Source organism: Charadrius vociferus, unplaced genomic scaffold (assembly GCF_000708025.1).
Source record: "Charadrius vociferus isolate BGI_N301 unplaced genomic scaffold, ASM70802v2 scaffold90, whole genome shotgun sequence".
In the NCBI taxonomy this organism is placed as follows: Eukaryota; Metazoa; Chordata; class Aves; order Charadriiformes; family Charadriidae; genus Charadrius; species Charadrius vociferus.
Genome location: NW_009647222.1, coordinates 5,391,927 through 5,412,701, shown reverse-complemented (window position 1 = coordinate 5,412,701; position 20,775 = coordinate 5,391,927). Strand labels below are relative to the sequence as shown.

Sequence of the window (20,775 nt, the reverse complement as noted above, 5' to 3'; positions counted from 1 at the left end):
AGGATCAATTCCATTCTCTTCAAAGTTACGTGAACATACCTTAACACCTTCAACATCGAACATGCTACTGAACTTAAGTCTATATAGTAACTATCACTGCACGCAATCCTAAATTGTTGGCTTTCTTCCAGCAAATTATAACATATATACTTGACCATTTAAATATACCTGAATCGCTTGCTGAGCCGTGATCATTAATCACAGTTGGGAGTCCTGGGATGGGCTGAGTAGTAAGGTACCAAACAGCATGTAGAACATCAGTTGCATGGATTCGGTTGTGATCTGTGATACAAAGCAAATGACCCTGCTTTTAAACATGAAGAATATTTCCAACAGAGGGAAATCAGCACCATCTAGTGGGTACTGTGTGGCAGTCAATCGAGCAGAGACAAATCAAGCATTATCACAAGCATGAAAAACAGCCGTATTGTGTAAACGCCCAGTTTTTCTTTTACTAAAGTTGAAGCACATTCAATGGTATGTGTCACACCAGTCAAGAAAAAGAAAACAGCAGAGAAGCAGTGGGATCTGCAATGTAGGCGTCTTTGCAAATAAGGCGTTAAACAAGGAGCCTGACCTGTGCTACCAGCTCCAATCCTTTACTCCAGAGGTTGCCTTCAGCTAGTTAAATGACATCAAGTAAATATGCACTGTTAACCTCTGATTCAAATGAAATCGGTGGGAAAATCTCATCCACTTTCGTAGCAAGATTTCACCCAGCTTCTTAATACAAAGCAGGTTAACACTTACCTGACTCTGCCTGAGTAAATTTAGGTGCAGTGCTAGCAGCTGCACTGCAAAAAATCAAACTCAGGATATGTGTACACTGCACAGTTAAAGCAGGTTCTTTTTGCAATTTTCTGGCCAGACACGAGAGTTCAGGCCCTGGATCCTGTAATCTGTCTTACTACAAGCTCTCTTTGCAGAAATGAGAAATAAAAGTCACCCCAAGGTTCATCCCAGCAAATCCTTCAAGGCCAGATAAACTATCCCACAATCAACACAACTGGCTGAAAAAGAATCTCACACTACTTCAGCACAAAGCATCATCTAAACATATAGTAGTGAAAAGCAATTCTGATGCTGAAAGAAGAGCAATGCTTTGCTGCATCAGGACCAAAGCTTACATCTGGCATTAAGCCACTGAAGGATAAGTGTTTCAACTCATGATTCAGGCTAATTTTGAGCAAAATACAGGTATCTTCAACAGTGACCAGCTAAACAGAAAAAAATCTGCTAATCTGAATGATAACCTGTGGCTACATTACTGCTGCTGCAGTTCTGGAAAGATGCATTTCACAAGACAAAGTACAAAAATGCACAAAAGTACTGCTGGGTTACCCTCATCTGTTAAACTCACAGTAACTGACTACCTCTTTAGGTAACCAGTCATCTTAGTTGGAGATGTCTTGGTAATGCCAATCATGCACGTGTCTCTCATCAGCAAACCAACTGCTGGAACAGGCTTGATGGTAACAGGTGAAGAACTACGCTATATTAAGAAGATAATGGTCAAGAATCAAGCTAACACTGGACATTATATGCATCCTTCATTAGCAAAAATTACGAACACACAAGTCCAGGAGCCCTCTCTAAGAAGTAAGAACTAAGAAGTAAAACTGACTGAATTTCATTAGGGGTGAAAAAACCTCTGTAGTCTGGGGGAGTAGAAGGGACTGGCAGCAAGATGTGTAACCAACCTGGTTTTATACCTGCTGCATCCTAAAGATAGGGAGCATGCAGCTGATGGAGGGTTTCTCAGCACTCCAGAGCAGCACTGCTGATCCCACATTTGTAACCCCTAACATCAGTGGGGCAGCAGCCATCAGCCTGCATTTCCTTGGCTCTGGCAGAGGAGGTGCGCAGAAGGGCTTCACCATGTTGCTGACCCTACACTCCAGTGCTCGAGGCAACTGCCTACTTTGTCTGTGCCTAAAATCAGCAGTATCCTGCCTGCCAAGGGCAGATGGGCATAACACACAAAGGTTTATTATATTCACAATTTGCAATTGCTTTGCTGACTCACTAAACACGAGCATGATGTCATGCCACTTGGTCCCTGTATTTACCCCTCACTTTCCTCCATTGCTCTCCTTTGTCTTCCCTGTGATCCTCCCTTTAAATACTTGTTAGTGACCACTAGCTCAAATTCTGAACAGCAAAACAGTAAACAGAATAGGAATGGATATTTTTTGAACGAAGAAATTAAAATAAGGAAAGAAATCTACTCTCCCCTGCCTTCCCTCAAAGTACTAAGAACAACTTTCCAGAGACACTAATCTCCTCACGAAAAACCTAGAGGATAGCCCTGCATAGGCTGTTTAATGCTTTTCTCAGGAGTAAAGCTGGGATGAGCCTCTTGTGAAACTTGTAGTGATTTAATCCAGCTGGGATAGTCACCCTTAGTTTTGTGTGAATAACTGATTTTTTGAGTTCAGAAACCAAAAGAAAAAAGCAGTTAAGTCCAAACAAGTTGGTTTGGTTTTTACACCTTCACAGAAATGAAAAACTGGAAGGTAAATTAATTTTGTATTAGACAAAATATTCCACGTTACTAAAATGAAACACACGTAAGAAAAACCAAGGAAATGAAGGGTTAGATTCACAAAAAATCCTGAGGCACTATGAATAGTTAAGTGTTTTTTAAAAAAAAGAACGGCTCCAGTAGGATGGACAGACAGTAGGTGGGACATCCACCTATAGTCCCCTCAGGCTGGCATCTCCTGCTTCAAATCTCTGTTCAGCTTCAAACCAAGAAAAGATTCGAAATTTGGTCTCTCACTATCACAGAATAGAGTCTGAACCACCTGGCTGGAAGGCATCTTGAGGTAGCTTTCCTTCACTCCCTCCTACTGTAGCTGTTCCAATTGGCATTTAATATTTGAGAGAGAAACTATATGACTTACAAAACCAGCGTCTCAGGCATTTTTCTTGGAGGTGGGAGAAAACAGGGCATCCTATATTCCTCAACACAAGGGTTATCCACCAGCCAAAAGGGGTAATAACTCACTCCCCTCCTCCCAGAAAATAAAAAAAAAAAAGTCTTTTGCAGTTAAAGCACTTCGTAAATTTGATTTGAATTAGTAAATACTTTGGGGATGACTGAAAGCAGTTTTTTCAGTGAATAAATGATTCAAACTGAAAAATACCAGCCGAGCTGAAGTTGTAGAAGAACAGGATGCACTTACCTACTTCGCATATTTTTTTCTGCTTTACAAGGCTCATTTCCTTTGGTAGCACAGCACTGGTACTGTGTAAAATCCAACTTGCTTATGGGGTGGAAATGTTTCAATAACCTCCAGTTGGGGCACTGGGGTATACTTGCATCATCAAGAAACAGTTCCTTGTACCTACAGTAGCTTTATATGTTTCTAGGCTTGTACAGAATTTGCAGTGAATTATTAAGAAACAACATGAGATGTTCAACGCAATGAAAAAAAGAGAAGTGAGGTTGTGGTTCAACACCAGCCTCTGTCTAGAGAGCCATCCTTTGTTAGTCAAGTAGCAGAAGAAAAAAAGTAGCTGCTATAATGAAAGAAGAAAGGCTTCAATAACAAAGTGTGTGGAGAATACCCAACACTTTAGGGAAGCGCCATTATCTGCTGGGAATTTTTACTTACAAGGTATCTCTCGGTATCCACATTCCAAGGCATGAAAGTAGTTCATAAATTCCCTCACTGGTATTTTAAAGGTTTCAAACAGCCCCATGTCTTCAAAAAGCCTGTAGGATACCTGAAAAAAACGAAACAACCATCCTGCTTAACAGACCAGTAAAAATCTAAAAATCAGATATAAAAATCATTGTCAAATTACCCCATGAAAACCTGCTTTCCTGGTAGTATTTTCTCAAGTCCATTTGATCCAGCTATAGCTGCAGCTATTTGCATTTCCATATGGTTGTGGTTACATAGACAAGCAGATGAGCTTTTAGTACCAAACAGTACTCCTCAGTCTTTCATTTCACCCTTTCGGATGTTCTTTTCTTCCTTTTAGGCATATGAATCCCCTGAATTTTGCAAGCACCTCAGACAGATATACACATAAAGGAAGATACCCAGAAGTCCTTAGTGCCTCAGGAAAAATTTCCCCACAAACTTCTCCCAGGAGCATCCACGAACCAAATCAATTCCCAGAAAAAGGGGGAACAAATGAAGGAATGACAAAAGGAGAGAACCATTCGGATCCAATGCATTATCTCCTTTCCCCCATTTCGGAAGTGAGATAGCGAAAGTGACTTCGACAGGATTTCAAAGGCAGCAAGCAAGTTAGGAAGCAGAGCTGCGCCAAGTGTTCCTGCACAGAAAGATGACTCTAGACATCCAGGAAAGGATATATAGGATGGGAGAATGTGATGGATGAGTGAGGGGGTGTTCAGGAGAGACAAGTGCTCAGAAATGCAGAAGCTGCTGCAAAACAGACACTTGAAGACAAGTTTGAACTTGACATACAGAACAATGGGACATAGTAAAATTACTGTCTGACCTTTTCACTTCTTTCACAAATTGAACCCTAAAGCCTTTCAGCTTCTTTATTTATTTACTGCTGTTAGCTAAATTCTGCCCTCTTGGTGCCATCTGTCTGGTAATGATCTGCCTAGAGCTAAGCAATCTGAAACACGTTTGGAATGATGAGTGCTACTCTGATAAGAAATTGTTACAAGTTATGTTTCATCTTTTACACCTGAATGTAAATCAAACAGCTATTCACATCTATTTATTTCTGTATATTGTGTATATAAATTGGGACCTGTGAGCTGCACCTAAAGTTTAATAAAAAGAAACTTCAGATGTCCTGCAGCTGTGGATTTTTACAGTAACAATAATAAGGAAGGATATGAATTTGCAGCTTTAATGATCATCTCTGCCCCTGCCTCCTCTCTTAGTCATTGCCTGCCAGGAAAAATCTGCATGTGAACTAACTCTTTGGCAAAGCATTGCAACAGGCAGTGATGATGCAGAGACAGGTTCAGTGCGGTGCCTGACACCATCCGGGACACCCCTCTAATGAACACATCTGGCAGCTGGGGTTCTGCTGGTGGCCCCATCTCTTACTTCTGTTCCTACCATAACGATTGGTTCAACAAGAGCGAGTGCAGGGTCCTGCACCTGGGGAGGAAGAATGCTAGGCACCAGTACAGGTTAGGGGTGGACCAGCTGGGAAGTAGTTCTGAGGAGAAGGATCTGGGGGTCCTGGTAGACAGTAAATTATCCATGAGCCAGCAATGTGCCCTTGCCGCCAGAAAGGCCAATGGAGTCCTGGGCTGCATGGAAGAGTGTGGCCAATAGGTCGAGGGAGGTCATTCACCCCCCCTACTCGGCACTGGTGAGGCCACAACAGGAATACTGTGTCTAGTTTTGGGCTCCCGAGTTCAAGAGGGACAGGGAACTACTGGAGAGAGTTCAGCGTAGGGCAACCAAGATGACTGAGGGATTGAAGCATCTCCCTTATGAGGAAAGGCTGAGAGAGCTGGGACTCTTTAGCCTGGAGAAGAGAAGGTTGAGGGGAGACCTTATTATGGCATACAAGTATCTAAAGGGTGGGTTGAAGGAGGATGGAGCCAGACTCTTTTCAGTGGTTCCCAGTGACAGGACGAGGGGCAACAGGCACAAGTTGGAACATGGGAAGTTCCGTTTAAATACAAGGAAAAACTTCTTTGTGGTTAGGCTGACAGAGCACAGGCTGCCCAGGGAGGTTGTGGAGTCTCCTTCTCTGGAGGTTTTCAAACCCCGCCTGGATGCAGTCCTGAGTAATGTGCTCTGGGCAATCCTGCTTTAGCAGGGGAGTTGGACTAGATGATCTCTGGAGGTGCCTTCCAACTCTGAAAATTCCGTGATTCCATGATTCTGTGATAACTGTGTAAGTGCCACTAGCAATGCCGTTAGTAATGCTGGTGGTAATTTCTCTTTGTGGCCATGGCTGTTGGCCATAAAATGAAAAGTTCTTCATAGCAAAGGAGCTAAGGAACTACTGAATTACAGTGCTCTGGAAGACATAAGCTTAGAGTAAAAGGTAGAGCCTGTAGAAGGCAAAACTTCACTCTCCAAAAACCCCATGGGAACCTCCTGTACTGAGGCAGAATGAAGAGACTGACTTTATGCATAATTTGGATTAGAAACTGCCCAGAATTCTGCTTATCTATCTGGAATCACGGCTGAAGTAAATCAGCTGGGATCCAAACTTTCAGCTACAGAGAAATGACGTATTTTACACTCTAGTTTTAGATCACTGAATGTTTGTATTTCCAGCAAAATATCTGTGGATAAAAAGAGCCAGCATAAAGAAATACTATTCTGCAGGACCAAACCTTACTGGTCTAAGCTACCAATACTATAAAGATATCTTCAGTAAAGCATGTTATAAAAGCATTTTTTTCCTCCTCCTTGAATTGGGGGTGACGTGAGGGGTGGAATTCCACAGCTGTTGGAAAGAAGCAAAGCTGACTGTGATGGAAATGAATGAGAGCTCTTCCCCACGACTTGGAGTTAAATGGCATTATTTGTGGTCACTAGAAAGCATAAACAGCGAAGCAAATCATTCAGACATTTTTGTAATGTTTTCTTTCTTTTTCTCTTTCTTAACAAATGGGGAGGAGGAAGGGGTAAGGGCAGGTCAGAAAGAGGAAAAAAGGGCACTGACGCCTCCCAGAAAGTCAAACAACTGAGCTCTTTTCATTTAAGAAAAAACAGAAACAAAAACCCCACCCCAAACTGTGCCATTTCGTTTATTCATTGCTCTGGATTGACCATTTTTAAAGACTTCTGTCTTTTAGAATCCCTCCTCCCCAAACCACATGCTGCTTCATGAGCTCCCATGGCAGTTACTGTCCCATGGGCTTAGCATGGTGCTCTTGCAGCCACAGTGCAGTCCCCATGGCCAGGGACAAGCCCAGGGAAACTCCAACAGCTGCCAGGCACTTGGCAGTGGGTGCTCCACACTGCCTCTTCCCTCCCACCTCCATTTTCTGCTTTTTTCTGCAATGATTGTAATGCTGGAATGAACCATTTATAACTCAGATACTTCAGGCGGTGCTGCCTGAAGAAGGACAAGCACTTCTCGCAAATGATTCCTAATGGAATCTTTTTTGGAAACGGGGATCATTATTCATATGTAGCTCCTCTCCTGGGTGTTGCAGGCACACAGAGATGGGTCTTGTCAGAGGACACGTGCCAAGTTTAGGTCAGTGGTTCCCTACTCATTGTTTGCAGACAACCCTCTTGCCCTCCTTTTTTGCCTCTTGCCTTTGCTTTCTGCAAACGTGTGTTTCAAGTTGTTGGCACCTGGTCTCCGGCTCTGACAAACATGACTCCTCACACAAGGGCTGTTGTGATGATCCTGGGAATATCCCAACCCCCACGGATTGATTTCCTTTGCTCCTTCATATAATGGGTGCAGTTTCTCTCTCCGGAGTCATGCATGATGATGAGATGACCAAACATTCCTCTTGGCACTACCCAGGGTCCATACATTTCAATGATGCCACCCCACCTCAGCGCTGCTCATGTACCAAGAGCATAGGAGGATCACTGGCATTTCTCATCTCTATGGGCCCAGTAATGAAAGCTAGAGAGAGACCTTGACTTCAGCCTATTCGTTTTCACTTTATTTGCTTTCCAAAGAAAATGACTTTCTCTTCCACAGGTTTTAGTTTTATAGGAGCTGTAAGAAGAGTGTTAAGTGTGACTGAAGACATTAATCTAACTTTATGGCCTGCTGTGAAGCATCAACTCAGTTGGAGAGCTTTGCTGTTCCTTTCTGAAATGAGACTGGTATGCAAATTCCTCTCTAATCCCTATCATGCATATTTGTTAGTGTCACATTTAGAGTGCTTGCCACTGTATTTTGCACAGATGCTTTTATGGCCGCTGACTGGTTTGGGGTCTTTTTATATGTCTAAATCAATTTAAAATTCCAAAAAGAAGAAACAGACATCTCAAGCAGCTTTAAAGATGCTAAGCCAGCATTTGCTTTCTAAACTGAATGCTTCCCTAGAGGCACGTGTCAACTCTGCTTTGTTCCATCTCATAAATTTAACCCAGCAAGACAAACATAGTTAATTCAGCTTGTTAATTTACTTATTTTAATGGATGAGTCCATTTAATGGCAAAATACAGAGAATAAATCATTACAGCTTTTGTTTTCCTTTGTTTATAATATCCTGGGATTTAAAAATTATACGAGAAAAAGACAATACTTTTAGCTGGAGAAAAAGATTTATTTATTTTAGCTCCCATTTCTGAAAGTAATTTTATTAGGGACACATGAATAGGTGGGGGAGAAAATTAAAGGAACTCTATTTTATGAACAAGATTGAGCTTGCTATATTCTGCTCTTAGGGAGTGGGAGTTATTACAAACAGTTGATACAGAAAATGTTGGATTTTGATCACAAATATTATTTATTAAAGCATCACTATTTTGTTTCACTGGCCTCATTTTGTGGCTCTGCAAAATGGATAATGCGCTCAGAACCTGTGCAAAAAGCAGACGTGGGGAAACAGAGTATGGAGCTTTAGTGCAAATTGAGGGAGGCACAGGGCAATTGTCCTGAGAGGTACAGAACTCCATGCAACTTGGTAAAGTGCTTAAAACCTATATAGGTACACACGTAAAACCAGAATAAATTTTGGCTCATTCAAACTGTTGGTTATGACAGTAAAAAAAGTTGTGTTTTTCTTATGTTTCATTTTTCATTCTATAACGTGCTTTGCTGTTAGAAAACAGCATGACAAATATGATCTTCCCCAACAGTGGACACTTTTAAGATTCAGCTGGACAGGGTGCTGGGCCATCTTGTCTACACTGTGCTTTTGCCAAGAAAGGTTGGACTAGACGATCCTTGAGGTTCCTTCCAACCTGGTATTCTATGATTCTATGATTCTATAAGAGCATTTTAATCAAACGCTCAGTCTAGCGCAGAAGTGTCTCAATGATTGTCACTGAATTTATATCAATATCCACATTCAGCCATAGTTTGCCTATTTCTTTAAAATTAACCTAGAGAGCTGGCAGGCTGGTTAAACATAGATGTTACTTGCCAAGTTACAGAACGATAAAAGGCAGACCACAGAATAAATTTGAATTCATGCTGTGGTTTTCTTGGTTGACCACTGGATAACTGAATGTAGCTGAATAACAGTTAAACATCAAGGGACCAAGATTTGATACAGCATTTTCTGGAGCTTGTTGCACTGAGATCTGCCTGACACACTAATCTCTGTGTTTGTGGGGGGTGTTAATTGTCCCACATTATACCAATTAACATAATCTCTCCTTTCCAGCACTCATCACTACATAAACCCTTATAAAGTGATACTAGATCAGTCAGATTCTCTTGGGATTTTATCCCTTCCATCCCTAAATATAATTACTTGCCTTTCCTGTTTAATAAATCTCAATACTTCTGGAAGAAAAAATGGCTTATTTGTCAGTGTGCCAGGAAAAGGGGCATGACAGAGCAGAAAGTTCAGCCAAGAAAGTGATTATGGAAGTGACATTAATTGTACTGGGTAGAGACAGGCTGTGTCAGTACCTGCATTCAACGTGAAGGAGAGAATGAGAAACTGATCGTTGAAAGAAAGACTAGTAAGCACTCGCATCCTCATGCATAGTGAATTAGTCTTCCCTATGTAAAATGATATGAATTTACTATCGAAGAGCTGACTCTTTAAAGGTGAGGGAATATAGCAAGGACTATATTTTGCCCCACTTCCTGAGACCTTGCTTTCTTGCACAGCCTGACTGAAATCTCCAGTATAAAAAAGGACCAAAGTTCTGTATTTCCTGCATCAGCTGAACATATGTACTGTTTAGCCCTCCCATGCTGAACCCCATGTGAAATCCTGTCACAAAGAACTCGGTAAGGAGTGGCAGCACCTCCTGCAGATAGAAGTGAATATTCAGAAAGGTTTATGTAAACTCATTGGCAGAGGGCAGCAGGCAAAATAGGTCATATTGTCAGCTTTGAATTAGGTGGCAGGGATGATAATTCATTGGATGACCAGCTTGTAAGGACAATGGGTCTTCACGCTACTTTTTCTAAATCTGTCAATAATCTAACCAGTCATTTCAGACAAAATAGCCTTCTTACCTGACTGAGAATCCGACCACATTTCTTTCCGATTTTTTCCACCAAATCAAAGATTGGGAAGTTCCAACTATTTAGCTGCTCCATCAAGGGATCCAAGTTGTCCATAACCAGAGGCTCAGGAGCAAGTACAGGCTTGTCCTATGCCAGCAATCAGAATAAAGACAAATTTTAGTTCTGCGAAGCATCTCATGCAAAAATTTATGCTCTTAAAAACTAAGGTCACATTAGCATCATCCATAAGCCAACGGTACTTTACTCAGCTCAGTGGAGATGTCCCCATTTCTACCAGCCCTGCAGCTAGCCACTCTCCTTTATAATTTGTTTCACTTGAATGAATAGGAAATTCTGTATGTGAAACATCAGCCTCTGAACTTATCCATGAGACACATTCATTCATTCATTCATGGGAATCATTCATTCATTTCCAAGGGAGTCTGATTTCTTCATTGTAAAATTTGCTGCAGTACAAAGGGAAAAGCATTCAGTTTCTACTTCCGCATCAGGACCCATTAATAATAATAAAAAATGGCTAATAGAGCTCAGTCCAAGTGAAAACTTGTACTTCTTAAACTGAAACCTACCTGTTTTTCAAGGTCTGCAAATAAAAGATGGGACGTGCCCCTCCTTTCACATTTCTCCCTGTATACTTCCTTGAATTTCATTATTACTAAGAAACCGCAGATGAGTAAATGCCAATGTAACTCAAGAAAAATGCCTTCTCTCAGTATGTCCAACTCCAATTCAACAGATTACAGTAAATTTTTCAAGAGTTCCGGCCAACTTAAATTTATTAATTCAGTTGTAAAACAGGCTGTGGAAAATTTAACTAAACAAAGCTTTCCCTCTACATCTCAATCAAGTTTACAGCTGAATATAGTAGTTGTGAGATGATCAGCACTTGTTCACCGTACTGCAACTTTCTTATGTTCAAGACATACACCAACAATAATATCATGCAGCACCCTCAGATAAGTGTTAATTTATTTTAAAATAAGGACCATTGTATATATTAGCCAAGATTGCAAGGCCATTGAGAAGCTGAAGTGGCTGAACAGGAAAACTATATATCATGCTGATAGTCTGAGAAGATTATTTCTCTTCCTTCCAATCTATTCCCTTTAAAGGCAACACTAACACAGAAGCCAAACATTTCAGAAATGCCTAATGCCAGATCCATAAATGTATATTTATTCATCAAAATAGATGGTTAGTGTTTCACAAGTGGCCAGTGCTTAGCAGCTCTCACACATTTCAATGGTTCCTTTCAATTCTTGGAAGTCAATCCTCCTACTGCAAGGTAGGACCCTGCTGCAATTGTTGCTTAAAACCATGGTCACAGTCTTTAGACAGCCCTAAGATTTTTTTGTGGGGGGTTGGGGTTTTTGGTTGGTTTGAGTTTTTTGTTCCTCCTCCCCCGGTGTCAGTATACATTCTATTGTTTGAGTAGAACTTAAACAAGCTACCTCAGGTGGTATCAAGGGATGCAGAATGATGGTCTCAGGCGTGTATGTCCTACAGACGGATCCCTTCCGTGTCTGCTCTTTGGAGCAATCTGTCTCATCATCATTTTGTACAATATCACTGCTGTCACTGTTGTTGGTCTCATAGTCAGAAGTGGCTTGCGCAGGATCATCTACAACACAAATCACAAAGCTTGTTGTGTGACTAGCAAGGATTGTATCAAAGTCATCCTGTGACCTTCTGAATAATAGCAACAGGATCTCTGACTCATAATACATATGTGCTGCTTGGCTGGGTCCAAAGTTGGACAATCTGTTCAAAGGCATTAAAGCATATACCCTGCAGAGTGTAAAAAATGGGATCAGGGATTGAAGAGTGAGAAAAATTTTGAGGATCGTTATTTGACCTGACTAGGTTGGATGAGGGAAACCATATTTCCTTTATATTTTAACTCTGTTCTTCATGAGCATTTTGCACATGTACATACAAAAAAGAAAGGAGCCTCAATGACAATTTGTGTGGTCTCACCTACATAAGTTCTCCTTTTATTTCGGACAGGCATATCTGCCCTTTCACTGAATGATTATTGAATTTTAAGGGATGAAGAGTTTTTGATCAACAATTACCTGTTCTGTTCAGTGTGTGTGTGGTACCATCATTTCTATCTAGCGTCCCATCACCAGCTTCTATTTGGTTATAGGGTCTGCCACAGCTGAAATACATCAAGAAACATGCACAATATAAAGAACCATGCACATTGGACAGTTTTATGCAAAATGATTTCCTGCTGACAGTGTAAGACTATGTCATACAGTACAAGCTATGGTACAGGGTGTACTCTCCAGACAAAATTACAAGAGCAAGCTTAAGTTTTATTGGAAGTCAGGAACGTAAAAAGACAAAAAATAGAGAAAGAGCTTGGATTAATTGGCCACCACCATTCAATTTGTGTTGCCAACAGTAAACCTATACCATCTGATTTTTTTTTAAATGAATATTTTATTCTCTAAGTATTTTGCCATTACTTCAGTGTCAACACAACAAGTACATCCGAATGAAGGAGGCGTTTTGGACAGAACGTGAGGTGAGTGATCTGGCATCCAGACATTTAGCAATGATACAAGAAGACCGAGTTTGCTTCATCATTCCCAGAAAAGAAAGCCATTGTGGGAGTGACCACAATATCATGGTCTTTCCAAATGACTAGTTCTTCCCTTCCATTAAAATACTTTATTTCTTGTGTGTGATTCTCTTTAAGCCCTAAATGTGAATTCAATACCAGCTGGAACATTTTAAACTACAATATCCCAATATGCTTGAGTCTAGGACCTGAAGGAACAACAATATATCATGAAAACATGAGAGAACTTAACAAATCTGAAGCCTCATTTAGCAGTATTATAACAAATCTGTCCATGAAAACCTGACATTTTAACATTTCTTTCTTTGGTTTGAGTCAGTATTTTGTGGCATATCTTCTATATAACAGCCTCTGCAAAGCAACTATTACAAAATTATTTTGTTTGGTCAAACTTTGTATTAGAAATTTTGCATCAATATATTAAGTTCACCATATAAAAATGGCTGAAATCCTATGCCAGATGGCTTTTGACTGGGTCATCCAAAACATACTGTGGAGCTTGGTAAGCCGTGCAAACATAATGAATTCCCGAAAGAACTTTAAATAAAAATACAAATCTGTATACAATGATACCTGTAGTGCACAGCCAAGCAAATAAATCCTGTATCACTCAGGTTTATAAACAAGATGAAAAAAAAAGTATTAATTTCTCTCTCCCACATTCCTTGTGGTTTCCATAAGGTCAATGCTAACAAGCCAAAATGTGAAAGTAAAAGATAAAGAGAGCCTTTGATTGGTTGCAATGCTACAAGGCTTTTGCATCATTATGAGTATATCCCTTTATTTCCAGAACATACACAAACCCACAGTGATTTAATATGTATGGGCCACATAAAACTATATTAAAAAAAATAATTACTGAGCTACCTAGTAGAATACTTGAAATAGGCTCTATGTCAGAAGTAAACATGCCCATGCAACTTTAACTCAACCCCCTTCATGCATAGGCATTACAATATACTTCTTAATTACAGGACTTTTTAACGTTTTTTCCACAGGATTCCTGCCTCATCCACTAAGCAAAATTAAAAAATATTGTCTACAAGTTATTTTAACAGCATTGCCATATATGTTCTTGCTTAAGACAGTTTTCAAACTCTGCTGTCCTACCACATTTCACTCTGTAAGTAAAAAAAAAAAGTATAGTAAAACTTCTTCTGTCTTGATGCCACTGCCCGAATGGATCTGATTTAAAGCACTGAACCCATCAAGAGTTCATTTCCTCTTTTGTTTTTGTTGGGGGAAGGATTGGTTTAGTGGTGGAAGACGTTGCTGACTGGGTATTATTTTGTAGGAACGCAGTTTTTTTGGCAGTAAATGTAAGGGATTGCATACCATGAAGACTAGCAATCTACAGTGTGAAAGCTCAAACATTACAAGATTTATTTCCAGTGTTTGTTAATTTAACTCTCTCAGCTTGTCTTAGCTATTTAATGTCTATGGTGGGGTTTTTTTTTGGTTTTGAGGTTTTTTGTATGTTTTTTATTGTTTTTCTTTTTTAATTGTGCTTAAATTACTAAGGGGTACATTATTTACGCGCTGTTGGTTCAGCTTGTATCTCTGGATATGACATCGCTATATACTAATGGCTAGAAATGTGACACTGCTTACGATTTTTCAGTGGATGTTAAAGGGACAGTGACTATTAGTAATAGTGGGTGCCAATTCTATTAGCAGTCATGACACCATACTATTTTAAATAATGTGTTTGTTTCAAATAATCAACAACAAAGTCTATGCCAGCAATGCCCACCCAGGGCAGGGGTGGATCCTGCCCTTCTGAGAGAGTGCTCAAAATTATGTAGTCTTCAGGCACTGTTGGAACACCTCTATCAGAAGGCTACAGGCCAGCAGCTTTTAATCCCTAGCAGTCAGATTTTTCTATCAAACATCAGGTGCCAGTTGTGAAAGACTTGGCCTGTGACCTGAAAGTGATTGATTGTTTGTGTTAAAGGCACGGCATCAGAAACACAAGTTGTTAACAGGAAATCCAGCTTTAAGATCTGCAAGTTATTGACGAAGAATTTATTTATGAATCAGACTGTGCATCTGACATGAGTAAAAGCTGCAAAAGTAGCTAACCTTCTTGCACTTTAAAAGCACTTTGTATCATCAATCTACACAATTACTCATATACTAAGAACTGCTTAGATATGGTGAAATATCAACATACAGTACCGCAGCAAATCACAAAAATTTATGTGGGTCAAAAGAGCTTGTTCGTGAGAACAACATGAAATGATTCCAACGCATATCCAATTACTATCTTACCTGCTGCAGATGACAGAGGGGCTGATAACAGGTTCTGACAGGGTAGGTGCACTCTGAGTAGAAGTTAAGACTTTGTGTGGCTTTAAGCCTTGCTTGGTGTCAGTATCTGTAGAGTCTGGAAATGACACAGAAGATGTTTTCCCGGTAGGACTTGTGGCAGGCGTCCCCTGAATCGGTGAATGGCATGGGGAGGTGAGAGGTGAGATATTTGGCGGGATACCTGGCAAGAGAAGAGAGTTTTGTCAATTAAGAGAAGTGGCAGATGGTTGTATGAGTTCACTGTGCAGAAATACTCCTCTTGAGATGCGCAGGTACCAGCATAGCTTCCAAACGGAAAGAGAAAACCCTCCTCCACTCTGAGCCAAGCCCATGGCTGTCACAAAGAAATGAAGCTCAATTAATTTCAGCCGCTTCAACCTGCTGAATATCTGGCTCAAAATACGAAGCATATTCTCCCTGTTGAGTAGGATGCACTAACTGGCAGGCATGAAATGAAAGGTATGCGTTAGTGGCATGACTAGTGGTATCAACATGTGCTAGCGACAGAGACATGAAACTTCAAATAGGCAGTTCCCAGACCCATCTGCGATTTCTCATTACTTCACTGTCTCCATCTGTTGGGCAGGGACAAGAAAGGCTTACACACATTCCCAGAAAATTTGAATTTCTACACGTGTGAAGACTAGCAATAAACCAAAAAAAGCAATATTTAATAGTCATACATTATATTCATATAAAATATTGCACTTATAGTGCTATTTCCGCATTCCTCACAGATTTTGGCCTTGATCCTGTGCAGCTTGAGTTTATTTTTCAGTATCTGTTGCTCACTATGGGAGACTTACAACCATTACCTGTACCACATGGTATTCTACTCCTGAGCTAATGTGTCAGAAACTGCCAACATCCACATGTGTGAACTACATCTAGAAAGATGTAGTTCTCTCTGTCCCCAGTTCTATCTAAGCACCACTGCCAAGATGAAATGCATCAGCTGGTCCAGTGTTTGAGATAAAGTTCTGCCTTCTCTTCGAATCCACTTTATATTTTCTAGTCTCAGACAAAAAGATCCCATTCACAGTGAAGTGCAGGGGAGCAAAGATAATCTGTCTTAAAAGGAAATGCATGTATATTGACTTAGCCTCCTGAGCTTTGTTCTAAAGTTTGTAGGAACTCAGCCCCAGTTCATTTATCACGTTCATCTTCAAAGCCAAATGATAGAAAGAGCTTGGGAACTTTAACTGGTTTTATATTTGAATTGTGCCCACTATCTAAATGCATTCCAGACACAAAAATTATCTTAGAATACAGCAATATGTTGATCTAAGTTTATGAAATACTAACCTTGCAGGATATATGTGTACAGTTCCAGTGCTTTTTTCTTGATAACAACTTACTGTGATAGGAGGTTAAAATATGATTTACTGTTGTCATACCAAGAGTTAAAAATAATCTCTGGGAGTTACTATTCTGTAATTTTGAGATATCCAACATATCCTAAATTTTGATTAAGTATTTCTTCAGCAAACATGTGGAATGTATTACTGCCTTAATTCAATGATTGCAACTAGGATATTATGCTAGTCTTGAGATCAGAAACCTACAGCATACAGAGCAATTAAAAAGTTATCAGATGGCCATGACATATGGAAATTGCTTTAAAATACAGAAAGCCTGTGTTTCACATTTACTAATCCTTTGAGATATCTGCTTTCCATCCAACAAAAATATGTCTTCAAAAACATTTCACAGTCTGATAGATGTACAGGGGATTGAGTTGGATTACTGTCTATCTTTGAGCTGTATGTTACCAGCTAATCTTCATGACTGTTAGAGAATACGGTATATATGGTCATCTTTCAACAATTTAAAGCAAGTCCTGGGATTTTAAACAGCAATTTTCACAACAGTGTTTCTAATCACAGCTGGCTTTCTACTGCTAGTCTGAGGTCCCGTCTCTTGAAACATGTTTAGTTGTGTTTTTTTTCTTAAAAGTGCAATTTACCAGGGTGGGTGACTATAAATAAATTTACCATAAAAATACAAACCCACTTTTAGTAATTCAGTATTTAACCACTTATGGGCAAAAGTGAGAGAAAATGTGTCTTGCTATAGCAAGGAATTTTGAACAATCAACATAAGAGAAGATGAACAATACAGGAAGAACTTTTTAAAGTACATCCATCTGCTTAGGTCCTCCAGAATTTTTACATGTGTGCAGTGTTGAAGAAATAAAACAGTAACTTCAATGCAATGTGAAATTACATACAAAACCCCTTGAATTTACCTGAGAATTTTGCCAAAGTAGGTATACATAGCAGTATTTTAAAATGCTAATAATGTCATGCATAATTAAAGACACATTTTGTAAATTATCAGGTTTACAGGTTTATTTAGATCAACTTCTACCAAGGATTATTATATATTGCCAACAGAGCTAATATATAAAAGTCCAGTTTGTATTAACTAGTGCAAATTGAAGCAATTCTTTAGTTGGAACAGAAAAACACATCCTCATTAAAAGTGCATGATTGCAAACAGTCTAAAACATCAAAATATCCCTCTTCTGCATAAAATGCTAAGCTAAAATTTTTACTCCTGTGAATCAGTGCCCCTAGGAAATGCTTGTGATGCTTGTGTCGTTAGGCAACAGAGAAGACTTCTGCTTCCACTTTCTGGAAGCAGAAGGTTAAATGTAAAACTGACTGATGTGTTTGGTAAGTCTTGTTTTCTATGTATAAAATATTACATACGCACACACTCCTGCCTTTCCAGTTAATAGGTTCAACTCTGAAAATCACAAGTCCAAGTTGGATTTGTTTTGTTCTAAAACAAATTTCTGGATTCTTGGTACTATATCTCCATTACTTTCCAGTTTCAATTTTATTCATTTTGCCTATATGCCTATTATCTTTTAAGATAATATTGTGTTACTTAATCTTCATTGTGGTATAACAAAGCAGCTTCTGTACAAGAGGAGATTAAATAAACTCTTCAGTTTGAAAAGGAGATGCAATGTGACAGTGCTAGATATGCAGAATAATTGTGCAGCCATATCTTCAAACCCATCTCCAAGTTTAGGTTCTCTGACTTTTTCAATGTTAGGCCTCAGGCACCTATCAATTTCCATCTGATGTCTGGGTGGCCAGTATCTCTGAATAACATTCTCTCAACACTATTCTATGTTTGGGGAAAAAGAAAAAAGGGTTGATTTAAAAAACGAAAGCCTTGTGATCACTTTGAACTACAAGTTAAAGTACGGGTAAACATTACTTTATCCTGCATTGGTACAGGGAAGAGAACCACGTTACTATGGAATAAGATTGATTCATGGCTGTCATACTTCACATTTCATTATCAATTAAGAAGTCACCTTCCCAATTCCTTTCCCTCAATTAAAAAAGAAGTAATTTTTTTAAAGACCCTAAATGCTGAGTAAAAACCACCATATTTCTTATCTCTAAAAATCAGTCAGAACTACCAGAACTTTCTCAATAACGAATATACAGAGATAGACCTCTGAATTATAATGGCCGTGTCTTGGATATGTTTGCATAAGACAGGTCAGTTGCTGCCTACAGCTCTGAATGGCACTATGTAGAGCGTGCTTCAAAAAATCTCAGTCAGACAACAAACACAGATAGCTAATTTAACAAATGCTATAAAATCCACTGTATTCTCAGCCCTGTTATAGTCAAGGGAATTAAATGGATAAAAATCACAACACGAACTTGCCACATCATGTCATGACTAACCTCTATAAATCATAGAAATCGAAAAATTTACAATGCCATCACTATGAGCTCTAATATTTTAAGCCACTGTTGGTTTTTTTTTGGGGGGGAGGGGAGGTTGGTTTTTTTTTTTTTTTTAGATAAAGGAAATAACCATATTTATACTTATGGAAAAGTAAGAAAAGACATAGACTGGACAGAGACCAAAAGCAGCTGCACATGCTAGTCAGGGGTAAGCAGGTAAGTAGCCTGACGGAGGCACGGATGCCCACTCACCTTGTCGGCTCTGCCTTTTGGCATTCAGGTGGTTGGTAGAAGACATGGCGTAGGAGGTGGAGAAGGACCTGCTCTTCGTGATTGTCATCAGAATGGAGCTGTTCCAGGAATCAGCGCTGCAAAACCAGAGCACAAACAAACATTGTCCGAGAAGCAAAAAGCCTAAATGGCAGATCTTAAGAAGTTAGGAGCCACAGCAAAAAGTATGCGATACAGAGATAGCACAAAATCTGACTGAGGCAAACAACATCTATCTGCTGGCTGAACTGTTATTTGTGTGGTGCTCAGTATTGTATTCCGCAAAAATATTTACAATGCAGGCACTCCAAAGCTGGACTTCCTTCAGTGCTGAGGCCTATCCACTTTATTTATACAAAGACGTCTTCATTATATTGTTCTGACAGTACAAAGAGGCTTAAAAGTTGACTTGAAATAAGTTAAATTTATATTCTCTTTTAACGCCTCCTTACAACAGCCAGAAGTGCCAGAAGTTCTCAGTGTAAATGAAAAATCAGCCTCCCTTGACTCCTCTGCTGCAACTGCCAAGGCAGATACCCAGTAACCCTTCGGGCACTGGAGGAGCTCCTCATGAGGCTCAAAGAGGCTCGAAAGAGTCCTGCATCGCTGTTGCTAGTGGAGTGCCTCTTCTCTGGGTGAAGCACTTCATGCTCTAGCCAACTGAAAGGCATGCTGCATGCTCAAAAATAACCCACCCTGTTGACAGACCCTGAAGACATTGGTCACTGATCCAAGAGAAACTCACTGAAGGAAAATAGGGTGCATGTGTCTGTGTGCGTGGGGAACAAATGCTGGTCCCCTACAACAGGATGGGTGCATGCTTTCAGCCTTCAGGCTGTAACTTCTGTGTACCAAAAGAGGCCAAACAGTTCTGTAAGGCAGGAGAATTGTATTTATCATTGTTTTCCTGAATGACACTCATGAAATGTCAGCTGCTTGCAAGGACATAACACTGCTTCTTATCATGAGGCCTATGACTTCTCTGGACAGATCCACTAGGCCTCTCAGGCTCCACGTTTCTCCTCAGCCTCACATCCAAGTGATGAGGTGACATGCAAGGCAGAAGACAGCCTTTTAAAGCAGCCTTGTTCCAGCCGAACTTGAAAAAAAACTTGGGGGGTGAAAAAAAAGAAATGTTCTGAAAGAAAAAAGCACGTAACATTGTCTTAACTCTACAAACACCTTATTGTTTCGGAAGAGCAAGCACTACCTACAAAATATTTGCTGGTTGTCTTCATTGGCCCCAATTCCTATAATCTGTGATGAAGTAAGACGAAGAGAGAATCCAGCTGTTTTTTTAATTATTTTGTTTGTTTGTTTTGTTTTGTGGTTTTGGTTTTTAATTGACAGGAAGAATATAACACACTGGCCCACTGTAAAGAAAACCAAACCAAAACAAAAACCCCCAAACCACATCCGTTGACTTCTTAAGAGAGAACCACTGGATATAGAAGTGACAGAGTGAAGGAATGTGGAAGCTTTATTATTTTTCCCCAATCATTTGAAGCTATAAGAGGACCATGTCTTACCAGTTCAGTGTCATGGGATGGAAGAATACAGGATTACTAATCTTAAACAGAGATTTAAGGGAGGTTTTTGCAAATATTTGACTATGGAAATCTAGAGGTGATATCCCAGACTGTGAGGAACGTGTTGCATATTTTGTAACTGCAGAATCTGCCTCAGGGTAATTCCAGTGTCATTTCCTCTCTCCTACCCTTCAAGCCATGAAATGTTCCTTTCTCTGTGACCTGTGGTGTGCTTGAATTTGGTACAGGGGAAGTGGCA

The 20,775-nt window shown here is 39.9% G+C and overlaps 1 protein-coding gene across 1 annotated transcript in view; it reads right to left on the bottom strand.

Annotated features, from left to right (window-relative positions):
- The window catches only part of PDE3A (phosphodiesterase 3A, cGMP-inhibited), a 95,315-nt gene that overhangs the window by 15,292 nt on the left and 59,248 nt on the right, over nt 1-20,775 (bottom strand). Inside the window, exons 4-10 of the mRNA XM_009879660.1 lie at nt 18,970-19,085; nt 14,960-15,179; nt 12,174-12,259; nt 11,550-11,719; nt 10,087-10,224; nt 3,621-3,732; nt 169-282 (exon numbers count right to left, since the gene is read on the bottom strand). Of these exons, the coding sequence (XP_009877962.1) occupies nt 169-282; nt 3,621-3,732; nt 10,087-10,224; nt 11,550-11,719; nt 12,174-12,259; nt 14,960-15,179; nt 18,970-19,085 (956 nt within the window). The remainder of the gene's footprint in view (nt 1-168; nt 283-3,620; nt 3,733-10,086; nt 10,225-11,549; nt 11,720-12,173; nt 12,260-14,959; nt 15,180-18,969; nt 19,086-20,775) is intronic.